Source organism: Rhineura floridana, chromosome 3, assembly GCF_030035675.1.
Source record: "Rhineura floridana isolate rRhiFlo1 chromosome 3, rRhiFlo1.hap2, whole genome shotgun sequence".
In the NCBI taxonomy this organism is placed as follows: domain Eukaryota; kingdom Metazoa; phylum Chordata; class Lepidosauria; order Squamata; family Rhineuridae; genus Rhineura; species Rhineura floridana.
This window is the reverse complement of record NC_084482.1, coordinates 99,943,767-99,962,244: the sequence shown is the minus strand read 5'-3', so window position 1 is coordinate 99,962,244 and position 18,478 is coordinate 99,943,767. Positions and strand designations below refer to the sequence as shown.

The window sequence follows — 18,478 nt, the reverse complement described above, 5'->3', positions numbered from 1 at the left end:
CAAGAAGAATGCAGGCAAACTGGAACAGCTTCAGAGGAGGGCGACAAAGATATCAGGGGACTGGAAACAAAGCCCTATGAGGAAAGACTGAAAGAACTGGGCATGTTTAGCCTGGAGAAGAGAAGACTGAGGGCAGATATGATAGCACTCTTCAAGTACATGAAAGGTTGCCACACAGAGGGCCGCGATCTCTTCTGAATTGTCCAAGAGTGCAGGACACGGCATAATGGGCTCAAGTTGCAGGAAGCCAGATTTCAACTGGACATCAGGAAAAACGTCCTAACCATTAGAGCCATACAACAATGCAACCAATTACCTAGAGAGGTGGTGGGCTCTCTGACACTGGAGGCATTCAAGAGGCAGCTGGACAGCCATCTGTCGGGAATGCTTTGATTTGGATTCCTGCCTTGAGCAGGGGGTTGGACTTGATGTCCTTATAGGCCCCTTCCAACTCTGCTATTTTATGATTCTATGAATAAATAAGAAGAATAGTTGGTATTTAATGTTAGTCCTATTCAGTGTGTAGACCCATTGAAGTTAATAGATTTGACTAACAGGTTCATAATTTCAATGGGTCTACTCTTGAGTAGGATTAGTTGAATACAATCCAATGGATTCAGCATGTAGATATGTAATTTAGATTTAGAATAGTGTGCTCACTGCTCAGATGCACTACAATCTCAAGGACGCCAGCATTTTGGCTACCCCAAACAGGCAAGAACTGAGAATGGTGTGTGGTATAAGAGCAAATAATCCTTATCAAGAGATCTTGGGAACACACTCAAAATGACTGAAGTTGCTTCCTGTTTTTGATGCATACGCTTCCCAGCTTACACTGATCACAATAACAATGAGAAAAGGTTACATACATACAACGTACTCAAAATCAAATTAGTGGCAGTGCACCCATGTAAGCAACCACAAATTCCTTCCTTGAGTTACACTCGTAAGGACGTGTGTGATGTAGCACATGCTCAGCTACAATGTAGCAACAGAAGAAAGGGCCTGGGTAATTATGAAACCATCCTGCCAGTTATTTCCCTCTCTTACAAATATCTCCAGAGGCAACATTAAAAACCAAAGAACAAACAAAAGTGTAAGAAAATGGATGTGTGGATTCCAAGTCATCCATGCCAAGTTATCTCAGCAGGAAATGGCTTGCAAAAAGGGACAAACATGCCCCTGCTCCAGCTAGGAGAGTTACTCTGCAAAAGCTAAATTATTCTCAGTAATAAGGACCATGGAGGACAGGGCTATCAATGGCTACTAGCTGTGATGGCTGTGCTCTGCCACCCTAGTCAGAGGCAGCATGCTTCTGAAAACCAGTTGCCGGAAGCCTAAGGAGGGGTGAGTGTTCTTGCACTCGGGTCCTGCTTGCGGGCTTCCCCCAGGCACCTGGTTGGCCACTGTGAGAACAGGATGCTGGACTAGATGGGCCACTGGCCTGATCCAGCAGGCTCTTCTTATGACCAAATCATTCCTGTAACAGCAAATCAAGGGAGGCATGTGGATGTAATATTACTTAGAACGCCAGTATCTGATAATGGAGCATTCTTGCAGTTACTTTAGATGAAGAACTTTTTCATAAGGAAAAACTGCAAAATAGCTAATCCTTAAACAATCATCTTCAGAGGCCCTTCTCCAAGTGCCCCCGCTAAATAAGGTGAGGTGGGTAGCTGCTAAGGACAGGGCCTTTCTAGTGGTGGCATCCCAGTTGTGCAATGTCCTCCTTGAAAGGCTCGCCTGCCTCCTACATTGTGGTTCTTTGGTGCTAGATAAAATCCTTCTTATTTTCTCAGGTTTTCAGCTTTAAAAACATGGTTGCTTTGTAGACCTTAGACACTGATGATTTTTCTGTTGCTGGTTTATTCCTTGGCTGATGTTGTATTAAATTTTTACTTTATGTTCATAGTGTACTTTTATATTTTATAACAGGAGTGAAAAATCTGAGGTGGCCCCCCAGGCTTCTCTATCTGGCTGTCAGAACTCTCCTCAGGCCACACCCTGAGTGTTTTTTCGCCTGGCTAGAATGTGTCCTTGAACCCTGATAATGCCTCCGAGAATGGAAAGCTGCGTACGAGTGAGTGTAACTAGCCTGCTGTACCAAAAGGTAAAATCTACACTCATAACTCCTTCTACTCTTGCCTCGGATTCCTACCCACCAGTGGGATGTAGCTCTTCAGAAGGTTGCTCAGAAGGTTGCTCAGGGAATGTGGCCCTTGGGCTGAAAATGTTGCCCCCCCATTTAATAGCTTTAAAAGAAATGTGTGCACCACCCAGATGATCATTTGTTAATGGACAGTATAAAGATGCCATGAATAATTGAACAAACAAACAGTATTTTGGAGTATTACAAGTACTTCACAGCAACCACTTCTGAAAAATGTAGTAATTTACACTGTCTATAGTTACCGCCAATACCTGTTGTCTAAATCCCTGCAACTTTTTTCTTCCAGCCTTGCAGTCAGTAATTTATGCTGCCCGTCTCCTGAATACTCACTGCTGGTAGCCTAATTGCCAACTAACAGCTTAATCCTACACATGTCAGTCCCACTCAGAAACCACCCCCCACATAAGTGTACAAAGGTTTGCAATCAAAAAGATTGCAACTCCCCCACAGATTGGGACTCACCGCCCCAAAGTCAAGCAAGATCTTTATATTCTAGCATGTATGAGTCTCTCAAAATGCAGTCTGGTAGGAGTTCTGAAAAGGAGGAATTATGGTAGCATGTCCATTGTTCAGCCTCTATTGTGCATTTTCTTTGTCCATGAAGCCACAATACATCTGTACTGAGAGAGCACCTGCCTTCTCCCCCACTCCCCTCAAAGCTAAGCAAGGATGTATAGCTGTACTTCTGAAAGGAAAATCTTCCAAAGGTGTATGCTGAAGACCAGAAAACAAGAGAGTAAGTTGTCAAGATGGCAACATCCACCCATACAAACACACACAATGCCATGTGCAAAACTCAGTTACTTCATACTGGTGAGGGAGCATCCTCCTCTAGCGCACCTGAGATTATCAGGCTACCTTAGAGGGCAAGCTGAATGGCCACAAACAGTTCCCACCTTCAGCATCTGCAACCTGAAGCAGCCGCCTCACTCCGCCCAATAGTAGGGCTGGCCCTTTTCACTGGTCAGAAGAAAAAATATCTGATTTCTAGGCAAAGGCACGGAGTAGATTGATTCATACTGAAATGGTGCCTACACTGGGCAACTGATGTAACAGTTTGCAAGTATCATGACTGTTTGCAATGTCCCAGGAGTTTAAAAGGGGAACCAAAATGATCTGTTCTTTTGACTCAGTCTCTTTTGAAAAAAGCTTTACCCCAAAGAGGAAGGAGAGAAAACTAATGAGCTTTAACGGCAGAGACAGAATGCGCTGGAGGCAGCTGAAATATGTCAGATGTCCAATCTTAGTAAGCCACACAGGCAGCTGCAGGACAAGGAAGTGATAACACAGACAACATGGGATAGTGACACACTCTGACAAAAGAACAAACTCATGATCGTTGCAATGAACTCAGTCCCTGAGACCTGATTAAAATGTAGGATTCTGACAATGCGAGTCAGAGAATCCAGCCACAGAGAGAAATGTGAAATGAGTCAGTTTCACTTTTTTTCCTGGGGGGAGGGCCATACGCTAAACCACATGCCTTGGACACAACTTCTAATTCCTTTTCAAAACGTTGGAAGAGGTTTCTGCCGTCTTGGCTTGCATCACTGTCACATTTATTAGGGGTCATGTGTTTTGCTGTAGGCCTGCAGGAAATGTATTTCTATGATTCCCCCAAAGGGAGACTGGTGCAGCTCTCAGCACGAAGCCTGCACTGAGTCACTTCTCTCCTTCTGCACATATGTGAAGAGAAGGGGGGAGGGGAAGCAGGATGTAGTGGAAAGAAGGCAGTCACGGGGTGAGGTGTGCAGTCTATTCCCTCAGAAAGGAAGAAAAATCCTTTGGCCTTTTGTGACTCTCAGAGGCAGGGCCAGCCTTAGGCAACCTTGTTTGTGAGCAGTTGCACAGCCCGTTCCTAGGCATGCTTATTTGGAATCCAGCTCAATTCAACTTGACTTACTCCCAAGTAAGTGTATGTGGATAATTGCAACCTTAACTGATTGTGCTGCTTTATCTCAGTAAGTTCCTAAAGGATCCCCAAGTTAACTGCTGCCTCAAGTAATGGCTTCTTCAGGGCCAGGGATTCACAGGCACTCAATACTCCCTGGTGGGCGAGGGGGAAGTGATCACTAAGACAGAGAAATGGCTTTTGCAGGGAAATTGTAGCCCTCTGGTTTTCCCAGCAGCAACATGAGCTGAGATGGAAGTATAAGAAAGGGGCACGCAGGGATAGAAGACAAGGGACTTCAGAAGAATGTGGGAGCTGTTACAGTGCAATCCTCTAGTTCTCTACTCAGATATGAGTTCTGTTGATTTCAGTGGGGCTTACTCCTAGGTGAGTGGATATAGGACTGCAGCCTTATTGTCCATATTCTGGGTAGAAGTACGCATACAGGGGGCCTGATCACCTGAAGGAGGCAAGGGATAGGAAGAAAACACTGGGAGACCCTTGCAACTTTCCCCTCCTATTTTATGCTTCATTTCATATTTCTGTTCTGGAGTTCCAGCCAAGAATCCACACCCTGGAGCACTGGCTGATTTTTTCTCTCTAACTGCTACATCTTATAAGACTGCGAAGCAAGGAGGAAAAATACACACTCTCCGGTTTCCCCCCCCCTTTTCTAGCCTGTCTCCTCATCCTGCCGCCACAGTCCAGGAGGGATTGTATGCTCGTTCATCCACTTGGGTTGTCCTGCTGTGGCAGGGAGGGATTGAAAAGAAGGCCACAAAATGTAAAGAGGAGGCAGTGAAATCCTGGGGTATGCCAAGATGAAGGGCAATAGAGAATCAAGCCAACAAGCAACTTTACCTTTTCAGCCCAATAAGTTCATTTTAAGATATAATTTACTATAGATGGGTATACTAACTATACATTGTCAAAATCTCTTCAATAAGATTTGGACTTTTTGCCCATCCCAAGTCTCGAGTTTAGAGGAGGAGACTGTGGGTTGCTCACGCAACTGGACTTCCATTTCCTCTCCTCCCCCTGTGCACCCCCTGAAACTGTTCCAGAGTGTTCCCTGACCCTCCAGAGCCGATTTTAAAGGCACACAGTGAGCTGGAGGGGACAGGAGAGGAAGGGGAAGCTCCTTTGCCCACGTGGAAGTCCACTGTGCCAGCAGAGTTGCAGCATTGGATAAACCCTAGATATTTAAATAAGAAAAAAAATCCAGCCCAGATAAACCACTCTTTGTCATTTTATGCACTTAAAACTGATTGCAAGTTTTGCCATAGGTTAAAAACAAAAACTCCCAGGCCTACTGAAAATTCAGCTCTGTTACAACTTGGTATGTTGTTAGGAAATGTAAAACGTCCCCCTCCCCTCGTCATTGAGAACACAAATTTGGACTTTGTATGCTATGTCTTTGTGCCCTCAAGGGTGAATCCTGACTTGAAACAGCTGAGAGGATTCAAATAATAAAGCAAATTACTCAGCCAAGTGAAGAAGAAGAATGGGGGAGGGGAATGTTGATGAAGGACACCCTTAAAACCACTTCTACAAAACTGGCTTGTGAGCATAGCCAGGGAGCAACCTAAGCAAATTTTCAGAAATTAATGCATTGAGACATAACATCTCAGGTAGTTGCTTCAAGGAAATCCCATTCAGTGACCAAAAAACTCTTAATCAAGTAATGAACCTACACTTTAATATGATAGTCAATAAAGTCCCAATTCGCCTGAAACACTAAGCCAAAGGATGGCTTAGTATGAATGTGCATACGTGCAGATTCCCAGAACAAAGACTGTGGCTGCTTTGCTCCTCCCCTAGTCCTGCTGCTGCAGCGCTACCTAGGACTGGGGATGGGTGAATCTGTCCATTTCACTTTCTGATTTTTCCAATCTTGAATTCAGTTCTCCACATTTCCACACTTGTTTGTGATACATTTTTTTAGAAAGTTTATGAAAATTCACCTGTGAATTTCTCTTAATATACGCCGTTTTATATGCAAATTTGCTTAATATATACATTTTTGCAAAACAATTTCCCCAAATATAATGCATTGTAATATTATTCCCACTAATATATGCATTTTTGTGCACACTTTACCCCAGTGTATGCATTTTTTGTACACATTACTTGGCTGGAGAAATGCTTTGCAAAATTAGGAGATTTTGAAAGGTGGTTGTGTTTTGGTTCTCAAACTGCTTCAGAAAGTCTAAATTAGGTAGGTTCATTTTCAAATGGAAATTGAATCAAATTTCTTCCACATCCCTTTCTGGGGCTAAGCCATGCTTTAGTTTAGTGTTATTAGTGTTACTTGAGAACCCAGGTTCATGATTTGCTAGTTTAACCACAAAACTAAAACAATTATACCTTTGTATATTTGAGATGCAATCTTATGCATGCTAACCTGGGAGTAACCTCCACTAAACAGTGTGTTTTGCTTCTGAGTAAACATGCACAGGATTGCTCAGGAATTTCATAAATAATAGTTCTGATGCAGGGAGAGAAGTAAGATTTTCTACTAGAGAGAATTACAGTACTCCTAGTAGCCTTTAATTAAAAGAAAAAGCCTCCAATAATTGTGAAATAATTTTGATTGCACTCTTTTTGTCAATAACTCATCCAGTCCAACTACTACCAACAAAATGCAAAAACATGATGCCAGCCTGAGCCACCTTGAGGTTATGCAATCCATGACTATTTTTCTCAAGACAATATCCCTCTAAAACTGAGGTGGGGAATCTTTGGCCCACCAGATGTTGCTAAACAACAGCTCCCACCATCCCTGGACACTGGCCTAATTTGCTGGGGCTGATGGAGCCCCATCTGGAGGGCCCAAGGTTCCCCACACCTGTTCTAAATAAAGGAACCACCTAAACATCTGGATATATAGATGTCTTCTTGTTCCTCCTTCCTCTGGAAGAATGAAAATAAAGCAAGGACTTGGCTGGAAGACTCACTTTTCCTTTGTGAATGATTTAATACCCTGGTTCTTAAAGATGGTAAAGTCTTATATAACAACAGTTTAATATTGACTAAAGATTAACAGTATACTAAGCACCATACCAAATAAAGAAAAGTAAGAAATGCCTTGTTGGATCACCTGCTTACTACATTTACTTACTTATTTACCACATTTTCTGTCCTGCCTTTCTTACAAGGAGCTCGAGGCAGCATACACAGTTTCCTCCACCCACCCTCCTTACAACAACTCTGTGTGGTTGGTTTGATTGAAAAATGATAACTGGCTCAAGGTCACCCACTGAGCTTCATGGTTTAAGTGGGGATCTGAACCCGGATCTGCCAGCGATATTCCAACACTCTAACCACTACACCACTCTGTTCCCTTCCTACACTGCTTGATGATGTTGAAGTTGGTTACTGCTTACTTCTTGCACGAAAGTCTGAATCACAGCTCAATAAAAAAACTTTTAAAAAGAACTAAAGTTTGTAAGTAGGTGAACCCCCAAATTATTGGTATACATAATATCATGATCTCCGTTGCCACCAGAGGACTGTCCCCTTCAAGATCCACAATCAACACCCAATGCGTTTGCTCAACACTCAAATACTTGATGACCCAGATGTCAACAACAGCTAAGGAACTAGGGATGTGCAACCCAAAATGAGTTTTTGGGATACTTCAAATGCTACATTTTTGAGAGACTGTCAGCTATGATATCGACATCTGTCCCAACACTTTCTTGATGCTGTCAAGAGCATGTGACCTCACTGATACCAGGCAAAATGTAGAAAAGAACAAGGAAGAAATTTTGGACCACCACAAAGAATACACCAACACAACCAGGAGAATGTCCATTGAGTTGCGCCTGGTCCAGTGTTTATTTTGGTTGCAAAGGGGTGTGCAACCATACCAATAAGGAACTAGTCCAGGGGTTAGGAACCTCTGGCACGCAGACAAAGCTTGGCCCACCAAGCCTCCTCATTTGGCCTGAAAGGCCATTTTAAGAAAACCACACCCACCAGCCCCACACCTGATGCCTTATGTAATGTCAAGTATGGGGCAGGTGGAGACATAGCTGCAGAAAGGAAGATTGAACTGTCAGCACATTAGCTGATGTCCTGTTTTGTTCAGGCATGCTAGCCAGTTCTCAGGTGGATTGAAATTCGCTCTCTTCATATCGGCTGACATATGTTCTCAGTTGCTGGCAGATGATTGAGAGGTGAGTGGTCCCGCCCATCTGTCAAAGTTGGCCTGCCAGGATGGAGGAGATAAAGATCTGGCCCATCGGTCCAAAAAGATTCTACATTCCTGAACTAACTCAACTTTGTTTTCAACAGTGAGCACAAGCAGCTTATATATTGTTACCTGTCCTCAGATACTGGTAACCAGAACTGTCTCTGAAATGGAGGACCTCAGCTGTCATAGTCAAATGGCTCCTGACAGACATAATCTCCATGACATGATACCTAACTAACAAAACTCTGCTGTATGTATATAATTATATATATGGATCTATAGACAGGTATCAAACATTTGAGAATTTAATGATAACTAGAATGCCTTATGTAGGCCCTCAGGTTCATCCCTGCTTATCTATGTTTACCAGTTGTAACCAAATAAAAATAATGTCAACTCCTTAATTCATCTTGAGACTAAGATAAAGAGCACAACATGTATGGCAGGACATGTCTGCAGCAGTTGTAGCTGATGGTTTAGATCCAGACTTTGATTCCTCCAGTAGAAGGGAGGAGGTGACTTCTGTTGATTCCCCCTTTGTCTTACAGCCCTCAAAAAATCTGGGGAGTTGGGGGCCCTCCAAAATAGTGTAGGAGGTAGTATCAAGGAAAGAGGAAATTAGCAAAAGTCACTTTCCCTTACTTTCCACCTGCAGGATCCTTCTGCTAGCCCAAAGGTCTCTCGTGGATAGAAGAAGTCCTTCCATGTGTATAGGGTGAAGTCTGGAATCAATTAAAAGTATATTTCCAAGTACCTCTATAAGATTCCTAAGGCAGAAGATCCAAACATCAACCCATGATGATAACCATATAATTCTAAATAACTGACAATGTGATGCCCTCTTCTCCCTAAAGTCTGTTCAGGTAAGATCCCCCCCCCAACCCTGATGATAGGGCCAACTCTGAAGTATCTAGAACTGTGAATAATTCAAAACATAGCCTATTAAACATAGCCTATTAAATACATGAAAATCTTTGGATGCATAGCTACCATTTAAATTTCACCCTAACTAAAACTTTGCATGCCTTGCAAAGTACTATCTTGAAAGTACTTTATAAATATAGAAGCTGAGAACCAAACTTAAAGAGGAGAAACTATAGGATATGCGACCAAGCCATGAAAGGAATCATGTTTTTATAGGCTAAATACATAGCATATTAAAAGCTGCACCTTATTTGCATTAGAAACGCTTATTTCAACATATATGTTCTTAAAACTGACATACAACACTTCTCAACAGTTAAAAGCACTTAACTGTCTTTAATATATCAACCATCTAAAACAGTTTTCACTGACTTCTGCATAAGTTTATTCATATGCCATTAAGAAATTCTCATATGCAAACTGATATTCTAATAAGATTACACACAAGAAATAGCCAGCAAGATGCATTGTAAGCATGTTTGTTTTCATTTAATTATATGTTAGTTTTTTTAATATATACATTCTGTTTGGGCACACTATAAAAAAAAGTCCTTGAGCACGCTGTTGTCACCTTGCTTTACAGCAGACATACAGTCACTGTGTTATCCCACTGTGGATAGACTTTCAAGTATTGAGTTACATAGCAAGTTGTAGTTAGAGGTTTAAGCAGAAAAGTAGTAATGCAAAACAAGTGAGAGTATTTAAATCCTCTCCAAGCACAAACAATTAATTGTGAAGCATTAGGTTTGGTTAGAAAACATTTCTGAAGAGATATATCTAGGACTGGATGGTTAGAAGATTTGGCTTATTTAGGTGTCCTTGAAGGCTGGCTGATAGAACCAAATTGATTGACTACGGTGAAACTGGAAATGTGCAAGAAGTAAAAGGGTTGCAGCTCATTTGTATATTTAATTTGCATACAGTTCACATAATGGGCATATCATTTCGTTAATATAGTAGATGCTAAACTATATGTGGTCATGATATGCTGTGTTTATTCCATGATGTTTTTCTGAAATTGCTACTGTCAAATGGGGTGGGTAGAATAGAAACTGATGTCAGAACCTTGTAACTAACAGAAAAATATTTAAAACACTTTAAAAAAATAGTAAAGATTATTGTCAAATATGAGAAATTGTCCATAACACCTAAAGAGAATAATGGGAATCATTATGGAATCATTTTTTAAAAAACCCTTCAAATCATTCATGAAGTCCCAAAATAGTTTTACTGAAAGAATGAAGTAGGTTTATTTGCTAAGAGTATTACCAGATGATGTCAATGTACAGTGCCAGCAAAGTAATAATATGGTTGTGTACAAAATTAAACAAAGCTGATAAGTGGTTCCACACAGAAGCCTTAGGGCAATATATTTTATGTTTTGACATACAATTACACGGAATGAGATGGTTATATAATAATAAGAATTGAAATGGTGAATGCCAAATAGAAATTTTGTGGAAATGGCGAAACATTTCTCAAAGCAAAGTCGGCGGCAACACCTAGCAGCCTCCATGAGACTGGAGTGTTGCCTGTTACAAATGAATTCCACTCATATCAACCTTCTTATGCTAAATTCAAAGTGTGCAACTAATTTCTTTTCTAGCAGCAGTGGAGACTGGTTATATATTAAAGCCTCAACAGCATACTATGCTTCAACAGTGATTCTATGAAAGTACTGTGCTGCCCAGATGTATATTTCTTTACTCGGAAATAGATCCTACTGAATTCAGCGAGGTTTTACTCCAAAGCAAGTGTGCACAGCGTTACATCGTAAGGCCTGGGAGTCAGTCCCACTGAACTCAGCAAGACTTAGATCCAAGAAATATGCAAAGGACATTTAGAACTATTTTTTACTGAGTACGCTATGGAAAGGCTTCTAAGTTATATTCTGATCTCAGTGCTTAACTTTATTAATGATGTTGGTGTCAGCTGTATTGCATGTTCTTGCTATCATCACTACCCAACATAAATAACATATCTCTAGGAACAGGGGTGTAGTTGTCCAGGGTCTCAGGGGTCTTAGAGCTCTTACTTTTATGGGAGCAGGGTCCCTATGTTTCCAGCATCCTATGGGCCCATCAGCATAAAAGGGGAGTGTGTCAGCCACTGTGAAGAGTCTTCTAACATGCTTTCTTGCCTTTCCTGCTGACTGGAGCCAATCAGAGTGAAAGGTGGTGAGACATCCACTGACGAGACTCTTTTCAGTAGCTAATGCTCTCACCTTTCATGTTTATTGGCTCCTAAGGATGTCTGTTGTTGTGGGAGAAGGCATTAACAAGGATCTCATTCTCAATGCAGCAGCAACAAAGCGGGGAGGGGCATGGCTGTGATATGAAGGGACCCTGTACTTCTGAATTTGCCACTACACTACTGTCTAGGACAAAACTGGGCCATCAACAGGCAAAAGGTACACCAATGATAACAGCACATATCATAAGCCCATTCTTTACTCATTTTGGAGAGTTCAACTGCAGTCAACTGCAGCTTCTCACAGCTCAAATGTATGCTTTGTTTCTATTAATACTGTAAAGGTAAACGAGAGGCAAAATGATATTTTAGAGAGACGCAACAGTCTTTCAGAGAACCATCCTTGGCTTGCACCCTTTTTGTTTGGTACCCTCCCTCAGCCAGACAAGGTTCTGTGATGGCAAGATCATGCAGATTTCTCTGGTAACTCTACACTACACTGGCAGCGAACTCGTGTTTTCGGTCCCTCCTCAATGTTTTAAGGAGGTCCTTGTCAGATAGCCAAAGCTTCTCTGAAGCCAGCCAGGGGAAAAAAAGGCATATTTTATTTTTATTTGAATGTCGATTCAGTGCCTCAAAGTAGGAGAAAGGACGAGGCAACTGACCCTCGGGAAAGAAGGAAGAGGAAGTCAGCCCCTGCTTTCCTTTCTCCGCCACGGTACCCAAAAGAAGAGCTCGAGAAGAAGCGGGGGGCGCGAAGGCTCTCTTGGGGGGGGGAGCCGTGTCTCTTTTTGCAACGCCAGAAAGTGATGAAAACCTCCGCTCTTCTGCCTAGCCACGCACGCCCGGGGCGGCCACAACCCGCAAAGGGGAAAGAGGCACGACTTGAGGGAGGAGGCAGAAAGAGGAGGGAGGTCCCCAGAACGCAGAAGAAACACCGTTGCAGAAAGTTTTGGCGCATGGCGAAGACACACATCTGAGTGATTTCCGCCTGGAAGATTGGCTGTGTGGCCGCCAAGGCAAGCCTTTGCCAAGAAACCTCCCCGCCTGCCCCCCCCCCGGCTTCTCCTGGGAAAGCGGAGCTGGGTCGGTCGGTGGGAGCGAAAGGAGCTGGGAGAGAGAAACAGCAAGAAACCAAGAATCTCTGTCAAGTTTGGGATGGGGAGTCGATAGAGGACGGGGCGGGGGGCATAATCGGCGACTGGCAAGGAGGCGACCCAAGAGCAGCTGCCGCAGGAAGAAAAGCAAGCTGGTCCCCCAAGGGAAAGAGGGGCTCGTCACGACCATCACCCCCCGTACCCCGTTCTGCTCCCAAGCCAAGCAAGGGCAGCGTCAGGATGCCAGGCGCCAGTCCAACTCTCCCCCCGCCGGCCCACGTCCCTTCCCTTCCCTTCCCAACCCTGCTGCAGTTGCACCTACCTGAAGACGCGCTCCTCCTTGAGCTCCTTGCAGGGGGAGACCAAGCCGCCGTTCTTTTTGTTGAAGAGCTTCTGCAACAAGGTGGGTGTGGGTGGCATTTTGGGAGTGCGCCGCTCGTCTTCTCCCCACCCTCCCCCCAGCGGGGCCAGCCGGAGCAGCGATCTCCCCTCGCGAGCTGGGACAGCCAGCTAGTTCCGCGAACCCGACTCCATTCGGTGTGACAGTCATATGACAAAAATTAATCACTTGGAGCAGCCACGGCAGAAGAGAACGGGAGGGAAAGGGGCGGGCGGGGTTTCGCTTGGGCTCCCCGGCAGCGGATTGGCTGCGAAGCCCTGCCCACGTGGTGAACACAACGATCCCTGCTGGGCTTGGCTGAGCTGCGGCGCTGGGGATGTTTTGGTGCTCGAAAGAGGGGGGAGGGGAGGCGCTCAACCGGGCTTCTCCCGCCAACTTTGTCTTCGATCCGATCATTTCCACCCTCCCAGCAAAAAAAAGGATTTTAGTCCCTGGTGAAGGACGTCGGTGGGAATGGAGGCGTCCAAGACCTCCTTGCGTTTTGGATGCGATTTCTTTGGAGATTTGTCTGTTTTTCTGCTGGAATTCCTCCCAGGATCTAGAGATTCTAGACGCTCTGGAGTTGTGATTACGGAGCTGCGGTCCCATCAACAAGATCAATATTGGGATACAAGAAGGCGAAAAATAAAATCTGCCCTCAATGTATTTTGCCACAACCCCAATTAAAATCTTGAATCAACTCTTGGCAAAAATGCCTTTTTTTCCTATTGTTTTGCATCCTGTCCTAATTCTGATCTTTGAACAACGAGATGCGATTGAATTTCTCCGAGAAACTTAAGAAGCCCCAGACCAAGATAAAATGCATTTCCATTTTGCAATTAGAGTAACTGGCTGAGTTTGTGAAAGTTGTGCCTGCCACCACCTGATGCATTACAATCGTAAAATAAGTTCAGTGTAGTGTGGTGTCGTGGTTAAGGTGTTGGGTTCGAATCCCCACACAGCCATGAAGCTCACTAGGTGACCTTGGGCCAGTCACTGCCTCTCAGCCTCAGAGGAAGGCAATGGTAAACCCCCTCTGAATACCGCTTACCATGAAAAACCTATTCATAGGGTCGCCATAAGTCGACTTGAAGGCAGTCCATTTTCATTTTTATAGAGAAAGCAGTCTTCAAAGTTCTGTCACATTTCTACGGTGACCAAGAAACAAAACCCAGGATAGAACAATGTAAAGAGCAGCATGCTGGTCTTCAAATGGTGGGTCCGGACCCACTACTGGGTCACAGCCTGAGCTAAGGAAGGGAAGCAGCTCTTCCACTTTACAAATATATGGTTGAAACAAGAGTGGATCCCTCAATTCACTTTTGAGCTAATGGTAACAGTAAAAGGCAAGCTGCAGAGCAATCCTAAGCAGGGTCTCCTGAAAAGTAAATTCCACTGGATTCAGTGGGGCTTACTCCCATGTAAACATGCATGGGATTGCAACCTTGGCTCTCAGTGGTTGAGGTCACCAGAGAAAAGCAGCCCCATCAAAGCGGAGATCACTCTCCAAGGCTACTCTTCACTTTCTCCAAGTGAAAAGCTCCCATGATGGTGTGCTGCATTTAGATGTTGAGGCAGTGAGTGCAACATCCTCACACCAGGAGCTCCAAGGGGCAGGACACCCCAGTGTCTCTGTATTCGTGGCCCAAAAGGATGCAGGGCACCACACAGGAGTCCTTGTGGGCTGTAGCTCAGTTTTAGAGCATCAGCTTTGTGTGCAGAAGGTCCCAGGGTCAACCCCCAACTTCTCCAGGTAAGGCTGAGAGAGATTCCTTGCAATGAGGAAGAGCATGAGCTTCTTCCACTGGATGTTAGCTTTCTGGTGTGGGAAGAAGCAGCACTACTATGGGTCCTATGATGCAAAGGCAACATGAGGAGTCCTTAGTCATTCTGAAACACTAAGTTGCCTAGACAAATCACTCTCAGCTCACTATCACTCCCATTTGAAAGATGGGCATAATAATACTGATCCTGCTTGACAAAGTTGCTGCTTGCAAGGATTTTGAGAGAATGTATGAGAAGCACCTTGAATGCTCAAGAAACACTACATCCCCATCCTGGCCTCAGCAAGCAGTAACTATGAAGTGACAAAGAAATCCATTGGCTTGCTCTGTACGTTTTATTACACAAGCCCACAGTGCTCTTTTTCCCCTCTCCTTTTTTCTAGTGATATTAAGCAGAAAAGGACATCACTCATCTGCTCATTCCATTCACAATCATTCCTGTGTAGTTGCATTTAAAATGGCAAGTACAGAGGGGCTCCAGTTCTGCAAACACTTACTGACAAACTGTGGGCACAACTAGACAGCCCATGAAATCACTCTGATTATACAGCCGTAAAATGTTTACACTAGTTGTGCATGGCCAGGCTTTAAATCTGCACTGCACATTTCCCACAAGTTAGTAATATATAGCAAGGCTGTGACTCATCCAAGATGATGTCATTAAAATCCTTCAAAGGATTATTTTGGGCCAATGTTTCTCAAGGAGCAGTTCCACTGACTTTAGGGAACAACACCTACTTTAATGGGTACTGTCTGTACAACCCTGTGATTGTGTCCCACAACCTTGTAAGTGTCCGAGAGGATACTATCATATCATGTTCAATTTCCAGTCCAATTTAACTGGGTGGAGGAAGGGCGGAGGGGAGAAAGCACAACACTGGGAAGATGCCTCATTCATGACATTGTAATAAATTAGAACAAGGTGCATTGTTGCATTTTCAAAATGCATATAACCATGTAGTGAGTAGCTTTATCCACAATATAATTGGGAAGAAAAGGTTAAAGCAAGTGTGGGGAAAATCTGGCCCATGGGCCAAAGTTGTCCTGCAAGGTTCTTTTCCCTAAGCCATGCCCACTTGCCCCATATGTGATGTCAGGTGTGGGGCAGATGGAGATGGCGCCGCATCTGCTGCACAACTTTGTTCCCCATGGTAAATTCAACTGTGCAGCTGATCCCTGCACAAAGCAGGGTTGAACTCACTGTCCAGTCAGCTAATGGGTGGCGAGTTCAACCCTGCTGGACCAGCTGTGGAACCAAGTTCTCCTATGGGAAACTCAACTGCACAGCTGATCCCTGCAGAAAGCAGCTTTGCCACCCCTATATTCAGCACTTTGCCAAGCATACAGCTGGCAACCTCTTGTGCTGAGGTTCCCAAGCACCCAACAACCACCTGTCTGTCGGGCATTTGGGAAGTGCAGAACAAGCAACTTTGGATAGGTGGACAAGACATCTCACTTGCCAATCATCTGACATCAGGCAATATTGTCCTACTCATCTATCAAAGTTGGCTTGCAGGGGTGGGGATAGATAGGTTTGGCCCACCTAGCCAAAGAGGTTACCCACCCCTGGATTCTAGCATCTAATTTTGCCTTTGCTAGTAAGATGAATTCATATTAGCTTTACAAGAATTCAGTAGCAACCCAAATCCCACACAGTTGCATCTAATTTGGCTTTCACATTCAGCATACCTGCGGAGTGGACAAGAGGAGGAGAGTTTTCACGCCAGTCCGCACCCAGGCACACCCATCTCATGCTGGCTGGGGCCTGTGACTGGTTCTTGCTAGCCAGCCAAACAATGCCATGGCACCTCTCCAAGAGCCACTGTGCTGGCAGCACAAGACAGCCCACCATGAAAGGCAGCAAATGGGGATATCTGGTTCAACTGTCACCTTCAGTATGCAAACAAACAAACAAACAAACAAATAAATAATATCCTGCCCTTCCTCCCAGAAGGAGCCCGGAGTGGCAAACAAATGACACAACACTAAAAACATCTATAAAACATAGTAAAAACAACGTATTCTAAAAATCATCATAAAAACAAAATGTCTTTTAAAAATCTTTTTAAAAATCTTTTTTGTAAAAAATTAAAAACATTTTAAAAACAATTCCAACACAGATAAGGACTGGGATAAAGTCTCTATTTAAAAGGTTTCTTGAAAGAGGAAGGTCTCTCACAGGATTGCAGCCATAGGAAAAGAGGCAAACCCAAAATTGCAGCAAATAAATATGAATAACTGCATGTGCTTTTGAGGGCTTCACACACAGGAGTTATTTTTAAATAAAACACACAATGTAGTTAAAGTAGGAACTCCAGAAGTCCGGTCGTGCATGCACAGCACATTACATGTTCTCTCAGTATTTGAAGACTCCCAGCTAGGAATGGGTGAGTCTGTCAATTTTGGTTTCTCTCCGTTTCTCAGTTTTCCAATGTTAAGTTCAGTTCTCCAAATTTCCATGTCAGTTTGCATTTAAAAAAAAATTATCATGAAAATTCATCTGCATTTTAGTGCAGATTTCTCCTAATAGGCACATTTCTGTATGCAATTTTGCCTAATGCACATATTTTTACAAGGCATTTTTATATTTTCACTAAATATGTGCTTATAGACATACTTTGCGCTAGTATATACATTTCTGTACATATTATTACACTGGAGAACTGTATTTCAAAATTCGGAGTACACATTTCAAAGGATGGCTGCGTTTTGGTTCGTGGCTTGTTTCAAGTTCAAATATGTTCACATTTAAATGCAAACAATCGAATATCTCCCCCATCCTTACAGCTGAATGTGCGAAATGACTCTGTTAAAAAGTGTCATGTTTCAGGTGATATAAAAGTTCTGTTCAGTAGTATGTATTCTATGATGTTTCATTCATATATGTAAGCTACAACTTGAGGTGCAATCATCAGCTGAGAGACTTGGATGCATCATGCCTGTGCTTCTGATCATGTTTGTTGTGGAATAAGCATTATTTCCAGCCAGTCTTGGACTAGAGTATGATTGAAGGGATCCCCTTCTGTTAATGAAAAACAAGGGCTTTTGTCAGGAATAGATTCTGTCTTCCACCCCTGGCTTATATTATGAAAAATGAAGTTTAAAATGACACCCTGAAGAGCTACCTCATGCAAATGGTTCCTAGCTGGAATCAGAAGCTTGTTGTTATTCAAAGTATGTTGCTGTGTTTGTGTCAACAGCACTGTAGGACTCCACTAGAGGTGAATCTTCATATTATATTGACCTTGTCCAGTTGGGTATTTTGGAAAATAATGTTAAGGAAACTGCAGAGACTAAGCTCCTCTTTCAAATAATACTGTCTAAATAAGGTAGCCAAAAAGCAACAAACCTACAAATCAACCAGGGAAGATTATCTTCACCTTCTTGATTACTTTTTCAAGAATAACATCTCAACAAATTCATCCTGAGGAAAATAAGAGGAAGTCATCCACCAGTACTTACTGAGTTTTAACAATTTGATTTAAAAAAAATAGAATGGATATATTTTATCCCTGAACAAGTTTTACACACAATTATATATTCACTATTAGCACATCTGTAACAAAGTATCACTACGTTAACGTATGTGAAGTGCCCTATAGCTTAGTGACAACACACTGCTTCCTAGCAGACATATATTTCAAGAGGAAGTCATAAGAAAATTGAAGTTCACAAATCATCAAGGAGACACTTACACCGTCCACATGACAACAGGCAAAACTAACTGAAGTCAGTAAAACTATTTTTGACTAAATTTGCATAATTGTGTTTGCTAAAAGATACATCAGATTTGGTATTTTCATCAAATCTATCTTTCCAAATAATCTTTGCTACACCAGCACTAC

The 18,478-nt window shown here is 43.1% G+C and overlaps 1 protein-coding gene across 2 annotated transcripts in view; it reads right to left on the bottom strand.

The window, feature by feature from the left end:
- Nucleotides 1–13,030, bottom strand: part of FNIP1 (folliculin interacting protein 1) — a 132,529-nt gene extending 119,499 nt beyond the window's left edge. For both annotated transcript variants that reach the window (XM_061617082.1, XM_061617083.1), the window contains exon 1: nt 12,793–13,030. In XM_061617082.1, the coding sequence (XP_061473066.1) occupies nt 12,793–12,890 (98 nt within the window). In that variant the 5' untranslated portion in view covers nt 12,891–13,030. The remainder of the gene's footprint in view (nt 1–12,792) is intronic.
- Nucleotides 13,031–18,478: the final 5,448 nt, after the last annotated feature.